The following is a 27,058-nucleotide window of genomic DNA, read 5'->3' on the forward strand; positions in this document are numbered from 1 at the left end:
TTTTTTACAGTGCAAATATTTGTAATAAAAAATAAAGTGAGCACTGTACACTGCGTGTTCTGTGTTGTAATTGAAATCAATATATTTGAAAATGTAGAAAACATCCAAAAATATTTAAATAAATGGTATTCTATTTAACAGCGTTGATTACTCATGCAATTAATCATACTTAATTTTTTTAATCACTTGACAGCCCTAAGATGAACATAATTTGTTGGGGAAGAGTCAACAAGGTTTTTGTAAAGGGAAAATCATGCCTCACCAATATACCAGAATTTGTTGAGGGGGGTCAACAACCATATGGAAAAGGGGGATCCAGTGGATATAGTGTACTTAGATTTGCAGAACACCTGTGACAAGGTCCTTCACCAAAGGCTCTTAAGCAAAGTAAGCTGTCCTGGTATAAGAAGGAAGGTCCTCTCATGGATCAGTATTTGGTTAAAAGATAGGAAACAAAAGGTAGGAATAAATGGTCAGTCCCCAGGGGTCTGTACTGGGACCAGTACTATTCAACATATTCATAAAAGATCTGGAAAAAAAGGTAAACAGTGAGGTGGCAGCAAAATTTGCAGATGATACAAAACTACTCAAGATAGTGAAGTCCAGAGCAGACTGTGAAGAGCTACAAAGGGATCTCACAAAACGGAGTGAGTGGGCAACACAATGGCAGATGAAATTCAATGTTGATAAAGGCAAAGTAATGCACATTGGAAAACATTATTCCACTATAGATATAAAATGATGGGTCTAAATTAGCTGTTACCACTCAAGAAAGAGATCTTGGTGTCATTTTGGATAGTTCTCTGAAAACATCCACTCAATATGCAGTGGCAGTCAAAAAAGCTAACAAGATGTTGGGAATCATTAAGACCGAAAATACCATATTGCTTCTATATAAATCCATGGTATGCCCACATCTTGAATACTGCATGCAGATGTGGTCGCCCCATTTCAAAAAAGATAAATTGGAATTGGAAAAGGTTCAGAAAAGGGCAACAAAAATACTTAGGGGTATGGAACGGCTTCCGTATGAGGAGAAATTAATAAGATTGGGAATTTTCAGCTTGGAAAAGGGACGACTAAGGGAGGATGTGAATAGAGGTCTATAAAATCATGACTGGTGTGGAGAAAGTAAATAAGGAAGAGTTATTTACTCATAACACAAGAACTAGGGGTCACCAAATGAAATTAGTAGGCAGCAAGTTTAAAACAAAAGGAAATATTTCTTCAGACAATGCACAGTCAACCTGTGGAACTCTTTGCCAGAGGCTGTTGTGAAGGCCAAGACTATAACAGGGTTCAAAAAAGATCTAGATAAATTCATGGAGAATAGGTCCATCAATGGCTATTAGCCAGGATGGGCAGGGATGTTGTCCCTAGCCTCTGTTTGCCAGAAGCTGGGAATGGGCGACGGGATGGATCACTTGATGATTACCTGTTCTGTTCATTCCCTCTGGGGCATCTGGCATTGGCTACTGTCGTAAGACAGGATACTGGGCTAGATGGACCGTTGGTCTGACCCTGTATGGCCGTTATGTTCTAAAAAAAAAAAAAAAAAAAAAAAAGCATAAAGTGGTAAGAAATGTAGAGAATCCATCATCAGGATGGATGAGACAAACAGCATGGATCTGTTACGGAAACAAAATCAGTAGTTTCCTTTAGACTTGCATTGAAATGGGTCTTGGAGGCTTCTCTTTCCTTAGTGGCAGAAATATAAGAGCTTCATGTCATTTAGAATTAGTAAACTTTAGTGGCATGTTACTTTAAGTGTATGTAAAACAGATGTGTGCAAATGTCATATTGTCAGAGGGTCAGGGGCCATATTTTAAAATGTGTTTAGGCACCTAAAGATGCAGATAAGTCCCTAGTGGTATTTTCAGAAGTGTCTAGATTCCTAATTCCCATTGATTTAAATGAGTTAGGTGCCTAGGTGCTTTGGAAAATCCCACTAAGCACCTATCTGCATTTTAGGTGCCTTTAAAACTCTGGCCCCTGGTGTTTAGAGTGGCACCTCTGAATCTTGTAATTACAGTATCATGATCAGTATCACTACAACCAGCTATGAATAGCAACAGTGAGTTGTAGTGCTGCCAAGCCACATCCATCTGGTGATATTTTGAAGACATATTGCACATTTTATACAAATCTGTTGTTGGTACTCCTAATGCATTTAACTGCATAAGGTTTGTTTATCGCTTCTTCATCATTATCCCAAGTAACAGGCAAAACAAGAGCTGCCAGAGCACAGCTCATAATTCATGACATCACATTTTAATGAAGAAAAATAAATAAACCACGCAAAAGCTGTGGTGCTACGTTAGTATGTAACCAAACTAATTGCATTAGACCTGCTCTATTCAATTTGTTGAAAAGCAAGGCTTTGTGCTGACCAAAGCTGAAGTACACTTGGCTCTCGTGTACATATTTATGTACTCAAGCTAGAATAGCCTGACAAAAGTGCCATGGAAGTTTACCATTCGAGACACAAAAGCTGCTCTTCCACTCTTGACCAAATAATGAAATGAAATGAGTAATGAAAGTCAAAAAACTAAGGAAGTTTTACCGGTCAGTCAAAAAATCAATTGTGCTGAACATGTGGGTAGTAGAATTTTGCATAAGGATGCTATTTATCATTTATATAGCACTTTCCATCTCAAAGTCTTGTGCAAATGTGAGTGTGAATCCTCCCACTACCACTGTATGATGAGGCTGAGGCCTGTGTTAGGAGTAGTATCCCCATTGTATAGATGGATAAATTAAGCCAGAGATGTTTGTGACTTGTTTAAAGTGAAAGAGCTTCTATTCCTGAAGCTAGATACCTTTGTTCCAAACATGGAGAAATTTATTGGAAACAGAGGTTTTGTCTACATTCAGAAATTTTACTCTAGGTTAGCTACATTGCTGTAGTTATGCACCGTGGTGCAGCTCCTTATATAGACATGCTGCACTGACACACAGTGGGGCTTATGCAGGTGTAAGTTAATTCAAGCCCCAGTTTGTGCTGCTGCAGAAGGTCTAGATATAAGGAGTTTGCACCACTACAGTGTTGATATTAGGGCTAAGTTTCTGACTGTTGACAAATCCTCTGTTTCTAAGAAACTTCTTGTGTGGCACACAGGTGTGTACCTACAGTTATACAGAATTCCTTAATGTAGACAAGTGCAAAGCAGGGCAGAGTTGCACATCTCTTTTCAGACACAGAAGCCAGTGAATTGATTTTACAAATTTCCTTAGCTGTCCACTGCTGGTTTCTCTTCCAGAACATAACCAAGTTCCCAGAAGATGAAAACAAAGTGTGTTAAGAGCTGTGGTAAAATCCACAGTACTGTAAGTTTGCTTTAGTAATTTAGTGAACAGTTCTTTTCTTTAAGTCTCTCAAGAATTAAACTGGCATTTATAATTTTATGATTGTACTTATATATATGAGCATGACTAGGACTGAGCATGAGAGTCAGTAGAAGTGCCACAGAGAAATTGGACATAGAGATTAATGGAATGAGACTAAAGTGGACTGACCAGTTCAAGTACCTTGGTGGCTGGATCATGGAAGATGGTGAGCATGAACGTGAGATGCAATTGTCACAGTTTAGGGTGCAGTCCAGATCAGTGAGGGGTTGTATGACCACCTGCACTGCAACCTTGGCTGCCTCACAATGCCTTGCTCTTGTAGCTCCCAACGTGGGTTGCTCACAAACAGCCAAACAGTTACATCCTGAGTGTCCTGTGTATAGCTGATGTCCTGGTCCAGCAACTCTGACCCCAGTGGCCTGTCGGCAACACATCAGCCACACTCTGACTTCCAGCAGCCTTGGTTGTTACTTGCAGGGTGACCCCAACACATTCCTAGTCTTGAGTTTTCCCCAAAATGTGTGATCTGCATTGCCCAACCCTCTTCTGGACAGTTCAGATATTATAGGTTCATCACCTATAAGGGGTCAATATCCAACAGCTTGCTACTTTAAATGGTGTTAACAAACAGCTCAGTTTAAACACAGCACTGGATTAGTTTTGATTAAAAAAATAAAAAGTTTGTTTAACTACAAGAGAGATTTTGAGTATAAATATATTGTATAAAGTCAGAACTGGGTACAAGAGAAATAAAGATAATATGTTTTCTAATGGCTAAAACTTAAACTAGACTTGGTTCAAAGTAAAATCCTTAGCATGTGTTCCCAGCAACATTGCTAACCAAATTTTCACATCAGGATCCTGACAAAAGGCTGGTTCCTTCCCCTTAGGTGAACAAGAGGGAGAGAGAGAAAGATTACCTGGGGTGGTTTTGCTCTTCACTTTTATATTCCAGTCAACCTTTGTAATGCATTTTTTCTGAGGGTGACTCTTAGGTAAAGTTCCTTCTGACTGTGAGGCTAGGGATCTGGAGTCTTGTGGTGAAAGAGGTTCCATATTGTTGCTTGCTAAAATGCAGATCGATCTGTTCGATCTGTTCCTGCCCCCCTTTGTTGCCAAAGAATGGCCACTTGACCAGTGATTGCCAATTGAGCAGGTGAGCTGGTAATGGAAGATGATAGGAAGGCAGAGCTGCTCAGTGCCTACTTTTCTTGTCTTCTCACAAAAAATAACATGTGACCGGATGACTAGTGAAGTTACCATAGACAATAAAGGGGAAGGGATACAGATCAGGATAAGGAAAGAACACATCAGAGATCTTCTGACCAACTTGAATTAATTCAAATCAGTGGTGCTGGATGTTATTCACCTGAGGGTACTGAAGGAATTAGCTGAAGAAATCTCAGAGCCACTGGCAATAATATTTACAAACTCATGGATGACAAGAGAGGTCCCAGAAGACTGGAGAAGGGCTAACATAGTGCCCATTTTTAAAAAGGGTGAAAAGAGGCTGAACTATAGATGGTCAGCTTTACTTTGATACCTGGGTCGCTACTAGAACAATGTATAAAACATTCAATTTACAAATACCTGGAGGACGAAGTGGTAATCACTAGCAGCCAGCATGGATTTCATAGAATCATAGAATATCAGTGTTGGAAGGGACCTGAGGAGGTCATCTAGTCCAACCCCTGCTCAAAGCAGGACCAATCCCCAACTAAATCATCTGAGCCAGGGCTTTGTCAAGCCTGACCTTAAAATCCTCTAGGGAAGGAGATTCCACCACATCCCTAGGTAACCCATTCCAGTGCTTCACCACCCTCCTAGTGAAAAAGTTTTTCCTAATATCCAACCTAAACCTCCCCCACTGCAACTTGAGACCATTACTCCTTGTTCTGTCATCTGGTACCACTGAGAACAGTCTAGATCCATCCTCTTTGGAACCCCCTTTCAAGTAGTTGAAAGCAGCTATCAAATCCCCCCTCATTCTTCTCTTCTGCAGACTAAACAATCCCAGGGCTGGTCTACACTAACCCCCCAATTCGAACTAAGATACGCAACTTCAGCTACGTGAATAATGTAGCTGAAGTCGACGTACCTTAGTTCGAACTTACCGCGGTCCAGACGCGGCAGGCAGGCTCCCCCGTCGACTCCGCGTACTCCTATCACCGAGCAGGAGTACCGGAGTCGACGGCGAGCACTTCTGGGTTCGATTTATCGCGTCCAGACAAGACGCGATAAATCGAACCCAGAAGTTCGATTGCTTGCCGCCGAACCAGCGGGTAAGTATAGATGTACCCCCAGTTCCCTCAGCCTCTCCTCATAAGTCGTGCTCCAGCCCCCTAATCATTTTTGTTGCCCTTCGCTGGACTCTCTCCAATTTGTCCACATCCTTCTTGTAATGTGGGGCCCAAAACTGGACACAGTACTCCAGATGAGGCCTCACCAATGTCGAATAAAGGGGAATGATCATGTCCCTCGATCTGCTGGCAATGCCTCTACTTACACAGCCCAAAATGCCGTTAGCCTTCTTGGCAACAAGGGCACACTGTCGACTTATATCCACGTTTAGGAAAAACTTTTTCACTAGGAGGGTGGTGAAGCACTGGAATGGGTTACCTAGGGAGGTGGTGGAATCTCCTTCCTTAGAGGATTTTAAGGTCAGGCTTGACAAAGCCCTGGCTGGGATGATTTAGTTGGGGATTGGTCCTGCTTTGAGCAGGGGTTGGACTAGATGACCTCTATGATTCTGATAAGTAAGACGGAGAAAAACAACTGCAAACAAAGAGTAAGTATTAATGGAATGATGTTCGAATTGGAGGGAGGTCTCAAGTGGGGTTCCACAGGAATCTGTTCTGGGTCCGGTGTTGTTTAACATCTCTATTAATGACCTGGATGTAGGTATAGACAGCATAGTGATCAAGTTTGCAGATGACACAAAGCTAGGGGACGTTGCCAATACTTTGGAAAATAGAGCTAAAATTCAGAAAGATCTTGATAAATTGGAAAACTGGTCTGTAGATTCAACAAAGACAAATGTAAGGTGCTACTCTTAGGGAAGAAAAACCAAATACAGAATTGGGGATAACTGGGTTGGCAGCAGCACTGCTGATAATGATCTGTGAATTGTGATGGATCACAACCTCATAAGTCAGCAATGTGATGCTGTTGCGCAAAAAAAAAAAAAAGGCCATTGCAATTTTAGGTTGCATGAAGAGAGGCACAGCATGCAAGTCACGGGAGGTGATGGTGCTGCTCTACTTGTCACTGGTTAGGCCTCAGCTGGAGTAATGTCCAATTGTGGTCCCCAATGTATAGAAAGGATGTAGAGAAACTGGAAAGGATCCAGAGACGAGCGACAAAGATGATCAAAGGGATGGAATGCAGCCATACGAGCAAACGCTGAAGGAACTGGGTATGTTTAGCTTGGAAGAGAGGCGATTAAGAGAGGATATGGTAGTGGTTTTCAGATACTTGAAAGGCTGCCATGAAAAAGATGAAGAAAAGTTGTTCTCTTTTTGCCACAGAGGGTAGGACAAGAGGCAAGCTACATTATAGCAGTTTTAGATTAAATCTCAGGAAAAGCTTCCTAACTGTAAGAGCAGAAGGATAATGGAACAGACTGCCTCGGGAGGTTATGGAAGCTTCTTCACTGGAGTTTTTCAAAAGGAGGCTGGATAGCCATGTGTCTTGGATGGTTGAGACAGAATGAATCCTGCATCTTGGCAGGGGGTTAGACTAGATGACCCTTCCTGTCGCTTTTAACCCTATGGTTCTGTATAGTTCTTCTTGTTTTTCTTGTACATAACTAGTTATATATAGTAGTAGTTAGTATTAGTCTACCCTGAGTGGGGTATGCTTTCTTTTTTTTCACCGTCCCCCTCGGGGACTATGCCCTGCATTCCAGGGTTTAAAAACTGTTTCTTGTCCACACTCATTCTCTCTGAACGACAAGCACTAACGGTGTCTTTACTGCCTCAGGGAGGCTCACATCGCCACTCGTTGTGCAATTTGCAAGTCTTCCCTGTCCTGGACAGGGAAGTGTGGGAGCTCGGCCTCTGAAAATACCTCATGGAGGAAGCCATGAGACCGCACACCCTCTTGGATCTGGGACCCTTGGAACCATCAGTGCAGCATACGTCACTGGCGGTCAGTGCTCCTCCCAGCGCTTCTCACACCCTGGATCTGGCAGTACCAGCGGTGAAGGACAAACCGAGATATGAGGGTAGGAAGCACTCATGGGCACAGGAGCAAGTGCCTGTCAATGACTGCTTCTAAGCGCAGTGTTTCCTCCCCAAGCTGTCGAGTCAGATCAGGTGAGATGTCATGTGCCGACACCAGTGCCCAAGCTTCCCTGCATCAAAGGTAAAGCAAAGTACAAGAAGTATCTGGCGGCACCGCTGATTACCCTGGTACCTCGTCCGTCTGGAGCAGTCCCCAGCACACTCCCTACCCATCCCACCGCGACCTTCGCACCCTTCAGCCCAGCCTCTCCCATGGATGCTGCCTTGGTTTTCTGGCATCTCCAAGGGCACTCCCCAGACTCCTGGCCATTTGGAGCCCCTTCTCTCACCAGAGGAACTGGAGATACCTTACACGCCTTCTCCGCTTCTCTCCCGTCCCCCAGTCACCCGCGAGGTTCTCACTCCAGCCAAGCTCTTAGACCCTTTGGGGAGAAAGGTCTGTTCCTCAGTGGTGCTGCAATTTTGAATAACAGATTACCAGGCTCTGCTAGCCAAATATGATTTTAATAACTATGCCAGTCTAGCAGAGTTCAAGGGCAAGCTGCCATCTGACCAGCAGCAGCAATTTCAGGCCCTGGTGGATGAAAGCACCTGGTTACCAGGGTGGTCCTCCAAGTGGTGGTCAACGTAAATAACATGTCCTTGCGCTCCCTCGCAACAGGCATTGTCATGCACTGCAACTCAGTCCTCCTGCTTTCCTCAGGAGGCCCAGACCACTATAGAGGACCTCTCCTTTGACAAGGACAAGTTCTTTTGCTGAAAGACGGATGAGTCCCTTCATGCCTTAAAGGATTCTTGAGCCACACTACGATCCCTGGAGATCTATACCCCGGCTCCGCATTGCAAGCAACAGCGCCAGAAGTTCCGCCCCCAGCTGTATGTGCCCTACCCAGCCTACTCCCAGTGGTACCAGGAACACCCACGCGGGTGCCACCAGTCCCAGCAGCAGTGACCCTCTGCCACGGCCACCTCCTCATCCCTTCCCCACCAGTAATCTAAACAGTTTTGACTTGTTGCTCAAGAACTGCAAACCCTCCCTGTTGCCATCCATGGCACCCCATGTCATCTTTGGGGGCCGTCTTGCCCTGTTCGCCCAAAATTGGGCAAGATCACCACAGGCTGTTGAGTACTGGAGATTATCTATCATGGTCACTCCATAGAATTTCTTTCTTTTCCCCTGCACTGCCTTCTCAGATCCCTCCACGGGACCCTTCCCATCAATGCCTTCACTAGCAAGAGGCAGATGCTCTTCTCACAAAGGGTGCCATAGAGCATGTGGCACCTCTCTACGAGAGGAGGGGCTTCTACTCCCCATATTTCGTCATCCTTGAAGAAGGGCAAGAGGGCTCCACCCTATTCTCAATCTTTGGCTACTAAACATCTTTATCAGGAAACCCAAGTTCCATATGGTGACGCTGGCATCTGTTATCCCCTCCCTTCCCCATGGGGTCTGGTTCACGGCTCTCAATGTGAAGAACACCTACTTCTATGTGAGCATCCACCCGGCCCACTGGAAATTTCTCTATTTCCAGATGAGACAGCACCACTACCAAGTCTGAGTCCTCCCTTTCTCCACAGCTCCGAATGTCTTCATGAAGCTCTTCACAGTCATGGCAGCACAAAAGTGCCGTCTCAGTACTCAGCGTATCTCTAACTGGACAACTGGCTCCCAGTTGCGCTGTCCCAACCAGAGCTTCCCCCTGCTATCCCGTCCCTTCACACTCTCCTGACCTCTCTGGGTGTCTGAATCAGCGAGGAGAAATCGGTACTTGTACTACACAATCAACTTCATTGGGACGCGGTTCAACTCGGTTGTGGCACGGACCTTCCTTCCAGCAGACCACTTTGCAATGCAGATGGCATTAGTTGTGGACCTCCATCACAACTCTTGCACTATGATCCACCGTTGCCTCTCCCTATTGGGACATATGGGAGCCTACACCTCTGTGACCCCGCAAGCTCGTCTACACATGCACTGCCTCCAGTTGTGGCTCTTCTCCATCTAGAGGCCCCACACGGACTATTTGGAGTTCAGAGTCGTTGTCCCCTAGACAGTTCTGGACTCTCACCTGGTGTACTGACCCTTCCAAGGTCATGGTCGGAACCCCTTTCACTACCCCCACTCCACAGGCCACCATCACAGCAGACCCCTTCCTCGTGGGGTGAGGGGCCCCCTAGACTGTCACACAGGCCAGGGCATCTGGACATTGCTGGAAGCCAGAATGCACATAAATGTTCTAGAACTGCAGGCAGTTTGTTTAGTGTGGCAGGCGTTTCTTCCTCAGATTCAATCATGCCATGTTCAACTGCTCTCCGACAACGTTGCAGCGGTTGTGTACATCAACAAACAGGGCGGCGCCAGATCTCCATCCCTCTGTTTTGAGTCCATCCACCTTTGGAACTGGTGCATCAGCCATCACGTGTAGCCATGTACCTCACGGTCTCCCAAAATTCCCTAGCCGACATGCTCAGCAGGACTCTGTACATCAACCACGAGTGGGAACTGCACAATGCCACTCTCTGCTACCTCTTCTGCAAATGGGACACCCCACGCTGGGATCTCTTTGCCACTCACGAGAACCACAAGCTACCCCTTTATTGCTCTGGGGAGCCACGGGGGAGGCCTCACATTGCGACGCTCTTCTACTACACTGGACAGGTGATCTCCACTACACCTTTCCCTCCATTCCCCTACTCCCAAAAGTCCTAATCAAGATTTGCTGGGACTGAGGTACCGTAATACTCATAGCCCCATTCTGCCCATGTCAGTTTTGGTTCTCAGACCTCCTCGGACTCTTCACCCACATACCACTCCACCGTCGAACACTCCCAGATCACCTCACGCTAGATCAGGCCCGAGTCCAGCGTGCCAGACCAGGCCTTCTTGACATCACGGCCTGGTTTTTGGATGAGGCTTGAGGGTAGACAAAGCGTGCTCCACCCCAGTGCGACACATCCTTACTCATAAGAACATAAGAATGGCCGTACTGGGTCAGACCAAAGGTCCGTCTAGCCCAATATCCTGTCTACCAACAGTGGTCAATGCCAGGTGCCCCAGAGGGAGTGAACCCAACAGGCAATGATCAAGTGATCTCTCTCCTGCCACCCATCTCCACCCTCTGACAAACAGAGGCTAGGGACACCATTCCTTACCCATCCTGGCTAATAGCTATTAACGGACTTAACCTCCATGAATTTATCCAGTTCTCTTTTAAACGCTGTTATAGCCTAGCCTTCACAACCTCCTCAGGCAAGGAGTTCCACAAGTTGACTGTGCGCTGTGTGAAGAACTTCCTTTTATTTGTTTTAAACCTGCTGCCCATTAATTTCATTTGGTGGCCCCTAGTTCTTGTATTATGGGAACAAGTAAATAACTTTTCCTTATTTACTTTCTCTACATCACTCATGATTTTATATACCTCTATCATATCCCCCCTTAGTCTCCTCTTTTCCAAGCTGAAAAGTCCTAGCCTCTTTAATCTCTCCTCGTATGGGACCCGTTCCAAACCCCTAATCATTTTAGTTGCCCTTCTCTGAACCTTTTCTAATGCCAGTATATTTTTTTTGAGATGAGGAGACCACATCTATACACAGTATTCAAGAAATGGGCGTACCATGGATTTATATAAGGGCAATAAGATACTCTCCGTCTTATTTTCTATCCCCTTTTTAATGATTCCTAACATCCTGTTTGCTTTTTTGACCGCCGCTGCACACTGTGTGGACGTCTTCAGCGAACTATCCACGATGACTCCAAGATCTTTTTCCTGATTCGTTGTAGCTAAATTAGCCCCCATCATATTGTATGTATAGTTGGGGTTATTTCTTCCAATGTGCATTACTTTACATTTATCCACATTAAATTTCATTTGCCATTTTGTTGCCCAATCACTTAGTTTTGTGAGATCTTTTTGAAGTTCTTCACAGTCTGCTTTGGTCTTAACTATCTTGAGCAGTTTAGATCTGCAAACTTTGCCACCTCACTTTTTACCCCTTTCTCCAGATCATTTATGAATAAGTTGAATAGGATTGGTCCTAGGACTGACCCTTGGGGGACACCACTTGTTACCCCTCTCCATTCTGAGAATTTACCATTTATTCCTACCCTTTGTTCCCTGTCTTTTAACCAGTTCTCAATCCATGAAAGGACCTTCCCTCTTATCCCATTACAACTTAATTTACGTAAGATCCTTTGGTGAGGAACCTTGTCAAAGGCTTTCTGGAAATCTAAGTACACTATGTCCACTGGATCCCCCTTGTCCACATGTTTGTTGACCCCTTCAAAGAACTCTAATAGATTAGTAAAACACGATTTCCCTTTACAGAAACCATGTTGACTTTTACCCAACAATGTTCTTCTATGTGTCTGACAATTTTATTCTTTATGATTGTTTCAACTAATTTGCCCGGTACTGACGTTAGACTTACCGGTCTGTAATTGCCTGGATGACCTCTAGAGTCCTTTTTAAATATTGGCGTTACATTAGCTATCTTCCAGTCATTGGGTACAGAAGCCGATTTAAAGGACAGGTTACAAACCATAGTTAATAGTTCCGCAACTTCACATTTGAGTTCTTTCAGAACTCTTGGGTGAATTCCATCTGGTCCCGGTGACTTGTTACTGTTAAGTTTATCAATTAATTCCAAAATCTCCTCTAGTGACACCTCAATCTGTGACAATTCCTCCGATTTGTCACCTACAAAAGCCGGCTCAGGTTTGGGAATCTCCCTAACATCCTCAGCCGTGAAGACTGAAGCAAAGAATCCATTTAGTTTCTCCGCAATGACTTTATCGTCTTTAAGCGCTCCTTTTGTATCTCGATTGTCCAGGGGCCCCACTGGTTGTTTAGCAGGCTTCCTGCTTCTGATGTATTTAAAAAACATTTTGTTATTACCTTTTGAGCTTTTGGCTAGCCATTCTTCAAACTCCTCTTTGGCTTTTCTTATTACATTTTTACACTTAATTAGGCAGTGTTTATGTTCCTTTCTATTTACCTCACTAGGATTTGACTTCCACTTTTTAAAAGATGCCTTTTTATTTCTCACTGCTTCTTTTACACGGTTGTTAAGCCATGGTGGCTCTTTTTTAGTTCTTTTACTGTGTTTTTTAATTTGGAGTATACATTTAAGTTGGGCCTCTATTATGGTGTCTTTGAAAAGCGTCCATGCAGCTTGCAGGGATTTCACTGTAGTCACTGTACCTTTTAATTTCTGTTTAACTAACCCCCTCATTTTTTCATAGTTCCCCTTTCTGAAATTAAATGCCACAGTGTTGGGCTGTTGAGGTGTTCTTCCCACCACAGGGATGTTAAACGTTATTATATTATGGTCACTATTTCCAAGCTGTCCTGTTATAGTTACCTCTTGGACCAGCTCCTGCGCTCCACTCAGGACTAAATCGAGAGTTGCCTCTCCCCTTGTAGGTTCCCGTACCAGCTGCTCCAAGAAGCAGTCATTTAAAGTATCGAGAAATTTTGTCTCTGCATTTTGTCCTGAGGTGACATGTTCCCAATCAATATGGGGATAATTGAAATCCCCCACTATTATTGATTTCTTAATTTTGATAGCCTCTCTAATTTCCCTTAGCATTTCATCGTCACTATCACTGTCCTGGTCAGGTGGTCAATAATAGATCCCTAATGTTATATTCTTATTAGAGCATGAAATTACTATCCATAGAGATTCTATGGAACATGTGGATCCACTTAAGATTTTTACTTCATTTGATTCTACATTTTCTTTCACATATATTGCCACTCCATACTCCCCGCCCCCCCAGCCGCACGACCTGTTCTGTCCTTCCAATATATTTTGTACCCCGGAATGATTGTGTCCCCTTGGTTGTCCTCAGTCCACCAGGTTTCTGTGATGCCTATTATATCAATATCCTCCTTTATCACAAGGCACTCTAGTTCACCCATCTTATTATTTAGACTTCTAGCATTTATATACAAGCACTTAAAAAAATTGTCACTGTTTATTTGTCTGCCCTTTTCTGATGTGTCCTATTCTTTTTATGTGAATGTTTCTCGTCTGATCTGGCCCCTAGATTACCCTACTCAATACTCAAAGCTGGAGGACATCCAGAAGGGCCTGCTACTGGGCTAAATGGAAACGTTTCACCTCATGAGCTCACCGCCATCACCACCAACTGAGTGCAATATCCATACTGATCATCCTTGATTACCACTTTAGGCTCAAAACGTTGGACTTTCCCCTCAGTTTTGTATAGGTCCAGCTGGTAGCACTTGCCCTGCTCTGTCCGCCTACCCGGCACTCCTGCTGGGGAGTGGGGTCGGGGCATGGGGGCTTGCCCCACTCTGCCTGCCCATGGGGAGCAGGGCAAACCCCCATACCCCAACCCCATTTCCCTGGCAGGAGTGCGGGGGTGACATCGGGGACTGCAGGCAGAAGGGGTGGGAGAGGACACCACTTGCTTTGGCCCAGGGCCCCACAAAAGCTTAATCCGCCTCTGGTGGCAATGCGGCATTCCATTCACACATTCATAGCCTACTACGCCATCACCCAAGAGCGGCTGCGGACGCTGTAGTGTGCCACACCGTGCTACAGATACTGCACTTCCACTTTATCCTTGCACCCAACTCCATGCTGATCACAGCTCACTACTCCCCCATATTTGGAATACATATAGGGACCATCACTCAAAGAAGAAGAGGAGGTTACTTACCTGTATTCCACAACCTCCCTTCCACCCCTCTACTGCAGACTGGACAACTAAGCAGTATCAGGGTCACTGGAGAGGTGTTGATACACACAGCTTATTATAACCTTGTCTGGGAGCATGAGGGGATGCATGACACATGTGGGTCAACAGACACTGTTAAGAAAATCTTTCTGCACATGGCGCACATCCGCACGCACATTTGGAATACAAAGAGGGACCACCCGTCTTGAAGAACCTCCAGTTACAGATAAATAACCACCTCTTTCTTTGTTTAGGATAGACTTGTTTAACAACTTCTTGCTGACTTTTCAGTGCCGCCTTTCTTGATACTGAGTCTGTGTGTATCCATCACATTGGTATTGGACCACCTTGGCATCAATGGCCTGTTCAGCAGTCTATATATGGGCCTTGTACCACACTCACTCTTGTTGGCTTGTACAAACATCAGCAACGATGATTAGGTTTTTGGTCACTGAAATCACAGTGCCACATTTTGCATGGGAGAGGTCGGTAACATGTTTCTTATGCTGGAGTGCCATAGCAAACTGGAAAGGGTAGTTGTGCCACTAAAAGAGATATATTCTCTTTCATCTTCTCCATTGGGATTCATCTCCTACTCATTCCCATTCCTCTTCCTGGGCATTATACTGGGATCCTGGGAGGGACGCCACAAGACCACTCTGTAATTAGGAAAACACATTAGTCTTGTTGGAAACATGCCCTTAGTATCCTCCTTTGTGGTGTTCAGTCCACTATGCATATGCTTACCAGTCTTGGCTGTGCTGGGCATGGGTTATGTAGCCATATGTCTGCAAGCCACCATCCTCTGCCTCCTCCCGCCTCCTTCTTCCTGCTCCCCCCAACTGGTTAAATTGCCTTCACCTTATGGCAGGTTAGTTAGTGACCTAAGTCAGCTAGCGCAATCACCGAATCTAGAGACTAGAGGTGGAGCGAGGAAGATCAGTGTGCAGAGGTGGACGAGCAATTGATTCCAGCTCCAGTATCCTCCTCCTTTCCTGATGACACTATTAATCCATCTATGCCACCCACCAGATAATCTCAGAATCTTCCACAACCTTGTGAAATATATAGCTGAGACTCTTTACACAGGAGGTAGTTCAAGAGAAGACTAAAATTATTTGATATTCTGCACCACACTATGCCTGGAAATCTTGCAATGCTGATCAACAAGGAATTATTGGAGCCAGCTAAGGACTTGTGGCAGACCCTAACCTCTGATATTGTCTACGTCTAAAAGAGCTGATAGATGATACCAACTCCTTCCTAAGAGCTTTGAGGATTTCTACTCACATCAGGTGCCAGGATCTCTTGCAAGAAAAGTCTGAACAACAAGGATTTCCTAAGATGAAACCAAGGGACATGGACTCTCTAAAAAGCTTGACCTTTTCAGAAGGAAAGCCTGTTCTTCTATCAGTCTACAAACGCACATTGCCAACTATCAAATGTTCCTGGCTATCTGCACTGGGAAAAATGATCTGTCATCATTTGTTGTGTATTGTACTGGGTAGTGTTAAATTATTGCTACTTTGCCTCCAAGATGTGACTGCATTTCAGTGGTGGGTGAAATGATTTTTTGGTTTGGGAATGAGCACATTATGTAGAATGGCCCTGATCCTTAGAAGCACTAAACACCTGCAACACACATTGACTTCAGTGGGAGTTGCAGGTGCTCTCCTACTCTAAGGATCAGGTCCAAGGTTTGTAAGGCTCCTGGGGATGAAATGTGCTATCCAACTTTTCAGTTAATTGATTAATGGAATTTTTATTCAGCACTGGACATTGTGCTGTGTGTGTATATAATGCTGACTTTATCACGGTCTGTTGGGGAGACAGTTTAATGTAACTTTCCCCCCACAAGTGGCTAAAGTTGCTAAAGTTTCTCTTAAGTAATCAACAGATTTGCAACAGCTCAATGGAAAAAAAGGTTTTTTAGAGTGGTTTGTTATTTTTAATAACTTAAAATAGATAGGTTTCAGAGTAGCAGCCGTGTTAGTCTGTATCCGCAAAAAGAACAGGAGTACTTGTGGCACCTTAGAGACTAACAAATTTATTAGAGCATAAGCTTTCGTGGGCTACAACCCACTTCTTCGGATGCATATAGAGTGAAACATATATTGAGGAGATATATATACACACACATACAGAGAGCATGAACAGGTGGGAGTTGTCTTACCAACTCTGAGAGGCCAATTAAGTAAGAGAAAAAAAACTTTTGAAGTGATAATCAAGATGGCTCAGTACAGACAGTTTGATAAGAAGCAAGTGTGAAAATACTTACAAGGGGAGATAGATTCAATGTTTGTAATGGCTCAGCCATTCCCAGTCTTTATTTAATCCTGTGTTGATTGTGTCTAGTTTCCATATCAATTCCAGCTCAGCAGTCTCTCGTTGGAGTCTGTTTTTGAAGTTTTTCTGTTTTAAGATAGCCACCCGCAGGTCTGTCATAGAATGGCCAGACAGGTTAAAGTGTTCTCCCACTGGTTTTTGAGTATTATGATTCCTGATGTCAGATTTGTGTCCATTAATTCTTTTGCGTAGAGACTGTCCGGTTTGGCCAATGTACATGGCAGAGGGGCATTGCTGGCACATGATGGCATATATCACATTGGTAGATGTGCAGGTGAACGAGTCCCTGATGGTATGGCTGATGTGATTAGGCCCTATGATGATGTCACTTGAATAGATATGTGGACAGAGTTGGCATCGGGCTTTGTTACAAGGATAGGTTCCTGGGTCAGTGTTTTTGTTCAGTGATGTGTGGTTGCTGGTGAGTATTTGCTTTAGGTTGGGGGGTTGTCTGTAAGCGAGGACAGGTCTGTCTCCCAAGATCTGTGAGAGTAAAGGATCATCTTTCAGGATAGGTTGTAGATCTCTGATGATGCGCTGGAGAGGTTTTAGTTGGGGGCTGAAGGTGACAGCTAGTGGTGTTCTGTTATTTTCTTTGTTGGCCCTGTCTTGTAGGAGGTGACTTCTGGGTACTCGTCTGGCTCTGTCAATCTGTTTTTTCACTTCAGCAGGTGGGTATTGTAGTTTTAAGAATGCTTGATAGAGATCTTGTAGGTGCTTGTCTCTATCTGAGGGATTGGAGCAAATGCGGTTATATCTTAGAGCTTGGCTGTAGACAATGGATCGTGTGGTGTGTCCTGGATGGAAGCTAGAGGCATGTAGGTAAGTGTAGCGGTCAGTAGGTTTCCGGTATAGGGTGGTATTTATGTGACCATCGCTTATTAGCACAGTAGTGTCCAGGAAATGGACCGCTTGTGTGGATTGATCTAGGCTGAGGTTGATGGTGGGATGGAAATTATTGAAATCATGGTGGAATTCCTCAAGGGCTTCTTTTCCATGGGTCCAGATGATGAAGATGTCATCAATGTAGCGCAAGTAGAGTAGGGGCGTTAGGGGACGAGAGCTAAGGAAGCGTTGTTCTAAGTCAGCCATAAAAATGTTGGCATACTGTGGGGCCATGCGGGTTCCCATAGCAGTGCCGCTGACTTGAAGGTATATATTGTCCCAAATGTGAAATAGTTGTGGGTGAGGACAAAGTCACAGAGTTCAGCCACCAGGTTAGCTGTGACATTATCGGGGATACTGTTCCTGATAGCTTGTAGTCCATCTTTGTGTGGAATATTGGTGTAGAGGGCTTCTACGTCCATAGTGGCCAGGATGGTGTTTTCTGGAAGATCACCGATGGATTGTAGTTTCCTCAGGAAGTCAGTGGTGTCTCGAAGATAGCTAGGAGTGCTGGTAGCGTAGGGTCTGAGGAGAGAGTCCACATAACCAGACAAGCCTGATGTTAGGGTGCCAATGCCTGAGATGATGGGGCGTCCAGGATTTCCAGGTTTATGGATCTTGGGTAGCAAATAGAATGTCCCTGGTCGGGGTTCTAGGCATGTGTCCGTACAGATTTGTTCCTGTGCTTTGTCAGGGAGTTTTTTTAGCAGATGGTGTAGTTTCTTTAGGTAATCCTCAGTGGGATCAGAGGATAATGGCCTGTAGAATGTGGTGTTAGAGAGCTGTCTAGCAGCCTCTTGGTCATATTCCAATTTATTCATGATGACGACAGCACCTCCTTTGTCAGCCTTTTTGATAATGATGTCAGGGTTGTTTCTGAGGCTGTAGATGGCGTTGTGTTCAGCATGGCTGAGGTTATGGGGTAAGTGATGTTGCTTTTCCACAATTTCAGCCTTTGCACGTTGACGGAAGCAATCTATGTAGAAATCCAGTCTGTTGTTTCGACAGTCTCTACGCAAAAGAATTAATGGACACAAATCTGACATCAGGAATCATAATACTCAAAAACCGGTGGGAGAACACTTTAACCTGTCTGGCCATTCTATGACAGACCTGCGGGTGGCTATCTTAAAACAGAAAAACTTCAAAAACAGACTCCAACGAGAGACTGCTGAGCTGGAATTGATATGGAAACTAGACACAATCAACACAGGATTAAATAAAGACTGGGAATGGCTGAGCCATTACAAACATTGAATCTATCTCCCCTTGTAAGTATTTTCACACTTGCTTCTTATCAAACTGTCTGTACTGAGCCATCTTGATTATCACTTCAAAAGTTTTTTTTCTCTTACTTAATTGGCCTCTCAGAGTTGGTAAGACAACTCCCACCTGTTCATGCTCTCTGTATGTGTGTGTATATATATCTCCTCAATATATGTTTCACTCTATATGCATCCGAAGAAGTGGGTTGTAGCCCACGAAAGCTTATGCTCTAATAAATTTGTTAGTCTCTAAGGTGCCACAAGTACTCCTGTTCTTTTTAAAATAGATAGTAGTCTGGGGCCACCTAGTGGTAAATAATGGGTAATAATTGCTAGAGGTCAGTTTGGGATATGGAACCTCAATGTAACCAAACCTTTTGAAAGAAATAAAACTAGCAGCCAGCTTGTGGAAATAAGACACATATATCTATTATTTTTTTAGCTACAAAAAGAAAGATGCAGATTTGTCCGTGGCTCAGAGTCGCATTAAGGATCTTGAAGCCCTGTTCCATAGAAGTGAAGCAGAACTCAGTACTGCTCTTAATGAGAAGCGCAGTTTGGAAGCAGAGGTTGCTGACCTGCGGGCCCAGCTTGCTAAGGTATGTAAATGAACATTTTAGAGTTTACCTACATACAAAAAAAGACTCTATCCTGTTGAATTTGTTATATTAGTTTACTGTTGTAATGTGTTGCACAATCATGCTAATATATCTACTTAGAGATTGATATGTGAAGTATAGAGATTAAATTTGCATGTGTGTGGCTCTTGCTCCATAGAACAACTCTGGTATGCAGATGCCTGTCTTTCTCAACTGGTTTATGAAACCCACAAATGTTTGTTCATGAGCAAGGGCAGCCTAACATTGTCTTGAGTAAAGCCCGGCATTTCAGCACTGCTTCAGCACCATCCTTTTACATCATCAAGTACATGCAGAAATAATACCCAGGCTGTCCCAATGGAAAATATTTAAAGAATAGTCTACTCCATGTATAAAGTGTGGGGAGCTAACAATTCCCAGTTATGTTATCAGAAAGTACTGAGATAAACATGAACTGTAGTAGGTGATACCAGCATATGAAAGTTGTTTTAAATGTAGTCACTGGTATTCTTTTGGGAAACTCGTTAACGTGGGAATGGACAAATAGTTGGGAACACTTGGGAACAGGCAATTAAATTAAGGGCACTATGTAGAATTTCATAAATGGAGAACAAGGATGCCAGTTGAACTTAAATGCAGTTTTAAAATTTGGATTCTGAATTTCTCACTAGGCAGAAGATGGTCATGCTGTGGCTAAGAAGCAATTGGAAAAGGAGACATTGATGCGGGTGGACTTGGAGAATCGCTGCCAGAGCTTACAAGAGGACCTGGATTTCCGGAAGAACATATTTGAGGAGGTATGATCAATCCAACAGCTTAATCTTAACACAGAGTTTATGTAGCCTTTGCTCAAAGTGCTCTACAATGACTAATCTAGTGAGTTAGGGAAATGATCATCATTGTCCCCATTTTATAAATAGAGAAACTGAGGCACAAAGCTATTAAATGACTTGCATAACGTGACTACACGTTAAATCAGTGGCAGAGCTGGGGTAAGCACCCAGAACTACCTGGCTCTGCACTTCTAGTTATCTTGGCATATAAAATGGAATTCTCTCTATATCAGATTAAGGCACATCACAGTGAGTGGAAAGACATTTTTTCGTCGTTTGAGAGTCTCTCTTCTGTTTGCAGATGTAGGGTATTCCTGTAAGACAATTTGTAAAGTCGTTCTGAATTCCTGTTAGCCTTCTATGTATGTTGCTCATGCATGCAAACATGTTGAAAGGTTAATTTAGGGCATCAAGAGCTCACAGTTCTCTGGAAAGAGAGGGAATGTCTGAGTGAAAACAATAAAATTCAAGAGCATCACATTTTAGGTCCTGTTATACTTCAGGGAAAGAAGATACATGTAGGTTTTTTACTGTTAATTCAAAGTCTTAAATAAATAGGGCTCATCCAGATTGAACTCTTAAGTGCACACCCATATGAATTCATTATTTTCACCTCGTGTCACTGGTTCACAGTGTACCCATTTTTACCAGAGTAATATATGAATCTCTACAGAGAGTGTCATCTACCAGTGGGTTTAATGTGTGTGTGTTGAGGGGAGAGGGTTTTGTGCTGCACTCGATCTGCTGTTAAAACTGATATTTGATCCTGCTCTCTCTTATTTGGTTAATGCAACACAGAATAACCCCTTATTTTAGAATCTCTTTGCGTTTTTTAAGTGAAGATAATTAATGTTTGAACATGTTTATAAATTAGCTCCTGTAGAAAGGGACCAGATAACTTTGTATCTGTTAAAACATTTAGCTCACCTTAACAGATCTAAAGTTCGTGTTTTTAACTGTGTTGGACTTTGTGATATGCTTTCAATGCCCTGGCAGCTAAATAACATAGAAATAATTAATTGTGGTGTAAAAGAAATTGATCATGTTGTTTACCCTAACTTGGGCCTTTGCCTGCATTTTTGTTTATGTAGGAAGTAAGAGAGACAAGGAAACGGCATGAGCACCGTTTAGTTGAGATAGACAGCAGTCACCAGCAGGAGTATGAATCCAAAATGGCCCAGGCCCTGCAGGATCTGCGCAATCAACATGATGAACAGGTCAAACTGTACAAAATGGAGCTGGAACAGACCTATCAGGCCAAGGTAGATATTACTGGTATCTTAGTGTTCTACTGGCTGCCTCACAATCAAAGGGAAAACTCTATCCTTACCTCAGGGAGCTTTCATGCTACTATGGAAGCACTCTGAGTGGCTCCATAGTTAAGGTAACACCAGGATTTTCTTTGTAACGGGACCTGTGCAATTTTCTAGTTCCATCTTGAATATTTTTTGAAAAACGTATCTAAGTACACTTGTTACTCTGGGTTTCTCTAAGAGGAGGCAAGGTCACAATAATGTGCCTTGCTCTTGAAGTGGAAGATGGGGAGGTTTATGATGGTTCTTAGTTCCTGGGGTAATTAATTCTGCATTCTTGGTCTGGCCTTCGAGAAAGCTCTGTCTCCTGCACAAACAAGCTTTATCCTTCTTGTAGGGAGTCTCACTATGTGAGGACCACAGTCTTCAGCCCAGAGCTTTAGATAGTCTTTCAGATACCCTGGGCCCAGGCTGTTGAGCACCTTGAAGATAAGGCTTGAGACCTTGAACTTGATTCAGTGTTCTGTGGGAAGTCAGTTTAGGGAGTGGATGACAGATTTGATGTTCTTGCAGAAGCCAGTGTTGCTGAGGTGTCACAGAGTTCTGTGCTAGCTGGAGTTTCCTAAAGGCTGATGGCATCAGACCCAGGTGCTCATATAGAACTCCTACCAAATAAATGTATTAAAAATGCTCTTATCTATTAGAAACCCCGCCCCTGAGTAGTATAGTATAGTTCACAGTACTATTATTATAAACCAATGAACACATCTGTTGTAAATGGTGAAAATGAATTAACATGAGATTCAAAATCACAGACAGTGGGAAATATAAATTAATCCCATGAGAACAATGGTATCAAACAGAGGGCCAGGTTAAGGTTGTCTGGATGGCAGATGAAGTTCAATATTGATAAATTAAAGTAATGCACATTGAAGGGAAAAAGGTAAACTACTCCTACACCTTACAGGATTCTAATTAACTGTATCAACTCCCACACCCAAAGAAGAGCTCTGTGTAAGCTTGAAAACTTGTTGCTCTCACCAACCGAAGTTGGTCTAATAAAAGATATTACCTCACCCACTTTTTCTCTCTAATATCCTGGGACCAACATGACTACAGCAACACTGCATGTATTAACTCAGCAATGCAACCTGGGCATCATTGTAGACAGCTCTATGAAGACTTGCTTGATAATCAGCTGTGGTCAAAAAAGCTAACAAAATGTTTGGATGTATAAGAAAAGGGATAGAGAATATATTATAATAGCATTATAAAAATCTGTACTGTCACCCCATCACAAAAAGGATAGTATGGAATTAAAGGGGGTTCAGACAAGGACATTGAAAATGATTAGAGAGATGGAAAAACTTTCACATGAAGAGAGAATGAAAAAACATATTGTTTGCCTGGGGTGGAGGGAGGCTTGATAAAAGTATATAAAATAACTGGTCTGAGGTGGTGTATCAGGAGTTTCTGTTCTCCCTGTGTCATAACACAAGAACAAGGAGAGTTTCAATGAAATTAGAAGGGGTGATAAATTCATAATAGACACAAAAAAATACTTTTTCACGCGGCACTTCTTAGACTGTGAAACTCACTGCCTCAGGAAGTCATTGAGACAAAGAATTTAGCAAGATTCAGAAAGGGATTGGACATTTGTAAAGATAACAAATATCCAGTGTTACAGTTAATGCTGACAAAAATTTTGGAAGGGTTAATAAATCTCATGTGTCAGGGCTACAACCAACCTCTGAACTGCTAGAGATCACCATGAGACCTAATGAGGGGAGCGGATTATCTGCCAGCTGCAGGGCTTTTACTCCTTCCTTTGAAGCATCTGGCACTGATGGACCTCCACTGGACTAGATGGATCTCAGTTCAGATATCAGTATTGTAGGATTTCCTGGTGCCTGTGGCAGGGCACACTCACTCCTACCTCTGCTCAAGTCCACAAACCGTTCAGAGACCTTTATGCTAGTAAAACACCCAGTGCAGTTTATTTACAATGTCGGTTCCCACCACCCTTGTACAATATATAGCCGTACTCCTACCATCTTAGGGAGCCCTCAGCTCCTGAGGCAAGCAGGGAAGAGCAGAGCCTTGGCCTAATGGCTTAATTAGCCTTCCAGCTCTCCTCCCCTCACCAGTTAGGCACAGCTCTTCTTAACCAGGTCTGTTCTGCAGTGTTTAATTGGAGCTGCAGTGACCAGAGTGCTGGCTCAGCTGTTGTTGCCCAGCATTCTGTCACAGTGCCGTTTTTATGGCAGTTTGGGAGTTATTCAGCCTGTCAGTACCGATTTTCCTGGCTGTTCAGGACTCTCAACCAGCTCCGGTGTCTAAAGTATCAATGTCGACTGTTCCCCAGATGCCCCATACGGTACCTTCAGGCCCACCCTTCAATGTGTATCTCAGATCAGTAGCAAGTAGGGGGAAACCAGCCATGATCTTACAGTACCTCCAACTCCAGGCTCTGAACCTGTCTCCCCAGTACCGATGGTGACAGCTCTCTCCTTGTGGGAGGATGAGGACTTGTCATTGGATTCTGAGGTTCTTCTTCGAGTGCTTGCTCATATAGATTCCAATTAGGTGTGCGCGCGCTGCGTGCACGATCGTTGGAGAAATTTTCTACCCTAGCAACACCCGGTGGGTCGGCTGTGGAGCCCCCTGGAGTGGCGCCTTCATGGCGCTGGATATATACCCCAGCTGACCCAGCGCCCCCTCAGTTCCTTCTTACCGCCCCTGACGGTCGTTGGAACTGTGGAGCGCGGCATAGCTGTTCTCCACTCTCCCTAGCTTAACCTGTTAATTCTTATAGATAGTTGTAGTTATAGTTGTAGTATATTCTTTAGATTAGTCATTGTTGTTAATAGTTCATTATTTTAAATAGTTGTAAATAGTTAGCGGGGGTTAAGGGGGCTATTTCTCCCCCCTTTTCCCCCGGCGCATAGCCGGGCTCATGCCCAAGGCTCCTGGCTTTAAGCCGTGCGCGTCCTGTGCTAAGCCTATGCCAACAGGAGATCCTCACGACTCGTGTCTGAAGTGCTTAGGAGAGTCTCACCAGACAGATAAGTGCAAAATCTGTAAGGCTTTCAGACCCAGGACCAAAAAGGAGCGGGACTTTAGACTCAAGCAGCTCCTCATGGAGGCGGCACTTAGCCCAGATCCTCCCTCTGCACGCCAAGTTCCGGCACCGAGCGCCTCGGTGCGCAGCGCCCCTGCGGCACCTACCGGTACTACACCGCGAGCAGACGCGGATAAGGCCTCACGGCACCGTCCTCCCTCGGCACCGCGTCCGCCACAAGCGCCTTGGCGCCGTTCCCTGTCTCCGGGACATAAGAGACCCCGCAAGACACAGGAGGCCGCTGTCCTACAGGCACTGGCTCCCCCGGTACCGGTGGTAGAGCCGCGTCCGCCTCTAGAGCGCCAGAAGGCGCAAATATCTTCTACACCGTTGACTCCGGCACCGGGGGTAGGGCCGTTGAGTCCGGTGCGGACTGGCTCACCGCCTCGTTCGGTGGTGGAGCCCTGTCTCCCGTCTACTCCGGAGACCTTTGCGACGGCGAAAGACCTCATCGCTCTCACGGAGCCGGTGCCGTCTCAACCCGCGGCACCGCCTGCTCTTCGGACCGTGCAATCCAGGGGCAAGCTGCCCTGGTACGCCCGCCGTCTCCGAGCGTGGACTCGCGGCACCGCTCCAGGTCTTGGAGCAGGTCCCGACGCCGCTCGCAGTCCCGGCGCCGACTTTCACCCCGGCACTGGTCGTACTTGCGGCCTAGGTCTTCTTCACGGCACCGATCTACATCTCAGCACCGTCAGGACCATCGGTACCGATCGGAATCTAGACGTAGTTCTCGGCACCGGTACGAGCGCCGCTCCAGTTCGAGGGGCCGCTCCCGGCACCACGTCTACAGGCGGTCGTCTTCATCTCGGTCCAGATCCGGATCTCAGCACCGACATGGCCAGCGGCACCGATCTCGATCATGGTACCGCTCACCGGCACCGCGCAGGGACTGCTCGCCTACGGACCGGCACCGAACGGCACCGGACCGGACCGAGCCGATGCAGCCGCGTTCGGCACCGCCCTGGCCCTCGAGATCAGCGTCTCGCTCATCCGACGGGGCTTCCCGATCAGCATACCCTCCTCAGGGTCAGGCTGCCGCTGACTTGGGTCACTGGCAGGAGGGGGCAGAGGACCCTGCGCAGGACCCTACGCATTGGTCTTTCTGGACCCCGTGGGCGTATCACCAGGCGCAAGGGGCTCCACCATCGGTCTCTCGCTCGGCACAATCCGAGCCCAGAGTCCCGGAGGCCACCATCTCCCGTCCTCCCCCAGGGGGCATGGAGGCTCCCGTGCCTACACCACCTCAGGCCCCAGACCCCGGGGCAGGAGATCCTCCGCTTCAGGGACCCTTAGAACCGGACCCTCATTTGGACCCCTTGCCCCCGGAGGCATCCTCCTCATCTTCCCCGGATGAGGCGGTGGCGGGCACAACAGCCTCAGGCCTGCCCCCAATAGATGTTCATGCCCACCAAGACCTATTACGTAGGGTGGCACGTAACATGGACCTCCAGGCGGAGGAGATAGAGGTGCAGGACCCGGTGGTGAGCATCCTGTCAGCTGATGCCCCATCCCGGGTGGCATTACCACTGATTCGTACGATTCAGGCTAATGCCACTACCATATGGCAAACCCCTGCCTCCATTCCACCCACTGCCAGAGGGGTAGAGCGAAAGTACTTCGTCCCCTCCAAGGACCATGAATACTTATACATGCACCCTCCACCGTGTTCACTAGTCGTGTCCTCGGTGAACGCAAGAGAGCGTCATGGCCAGCAGGCGGCAGCGCCCAAATCGAAGGACGCTAAACGCTTCGATTTGTTCGGGCGTAAAGTGTACTCGGCGGGGGGTCTGCAGCTCAGAGCCGCGAACCAACAGGCGCTCTTGAGCCGCTACAGTTACAACTCATGGAACTCCATGGGTAAATTCAAAGAGTTGGTTCCCCAGGACTCAAGAGAGGAGTTCGGGGCCTTAGTGGAGGAAGGTAAGAAGGTGGCTAGGACCTCCTTACAAGCCTCCCTGGACATAGCGGACTCGGCCGCCAGGACACTAGCATCTGGCATAGCCATGCGACGCGTCTCCTGGCTCCAGGTTTCGGGCTTACCGCCAGAACTGCAGCAGACCCTGCAGGATCTACCGTTCGAGGGCCAGGGGTTGTTCTCAGACAAGACGGACTCTCGATTGCAGAGCCTCAAGGACTCGAGAACCATCATGCGCTCCCTGGGGATGCATGTCCCAGGGCCCCAGCACAGGCCCTTTAGGCCCCAGCCGCAAAGGTTCTACCCTCCCCCGCCTCGTCCGAGACAGGACTTTGCCAGAAGGCGGGGACGAGGTGGTAGACGAAGGTCGACCGGCCCTCAACCCGGTCAGAACCAGGGCCCGTCTAGGCCACCTTCAGGTCCTACACAAAACTTTTGAAGGTGCGCTCGAGGACGGCGCGCCAGCCACTACCCAGGATCCATCTCCTTCCTTTCGGGATCGCCTCTCCCGTTTCCACCGTGCTTGGTCCCTTATAACCTCGG

The 27,058-nt window shown here is 45.6% G+C and overlaps 1 protein-coding gene across 1 annotated transcript in view; it reads left to right on the forward strand.

The window, feature by feature from the left end:
* The window catches only part of LMNB2 (lamin B2), an 89,761-nt gene that overhangs the window by 48,088 nt on the left and 14,615 nt on the right, over positions 1-27,058 (forward strand). Inside the window, exons 3-5 of the mRNA XM_065421961.1 lie at positions 19,237-19,393; positions 20,065-20,190; positions 21,318-21,488. Coding sequence (XP_065278033.1) covers positions 19,237-19,393; positions 20,065-20,190; positions 21,318-21,488 — 454 coding nt within the window. The remainder of the gene's footprint in view (positions 1-19,236; positions 19,394-20,064; positions 20,191-21,317; positions 21,489-27,058) is intronic.

Source organism: Emys orbicularis, chromosome 24 (assembly GCF_028017835.1).
Source record: "Emys orbicularis isolate rEmyOrb1 chromosome 24, rEmyOrb1.hap1, whole genome shotgun sequence".
Classification (NCBI taxonomy): Eukaryota; Metazoa; Chordata; order Testudines; family Emydidae; genus Emys; species Emys orbicularis.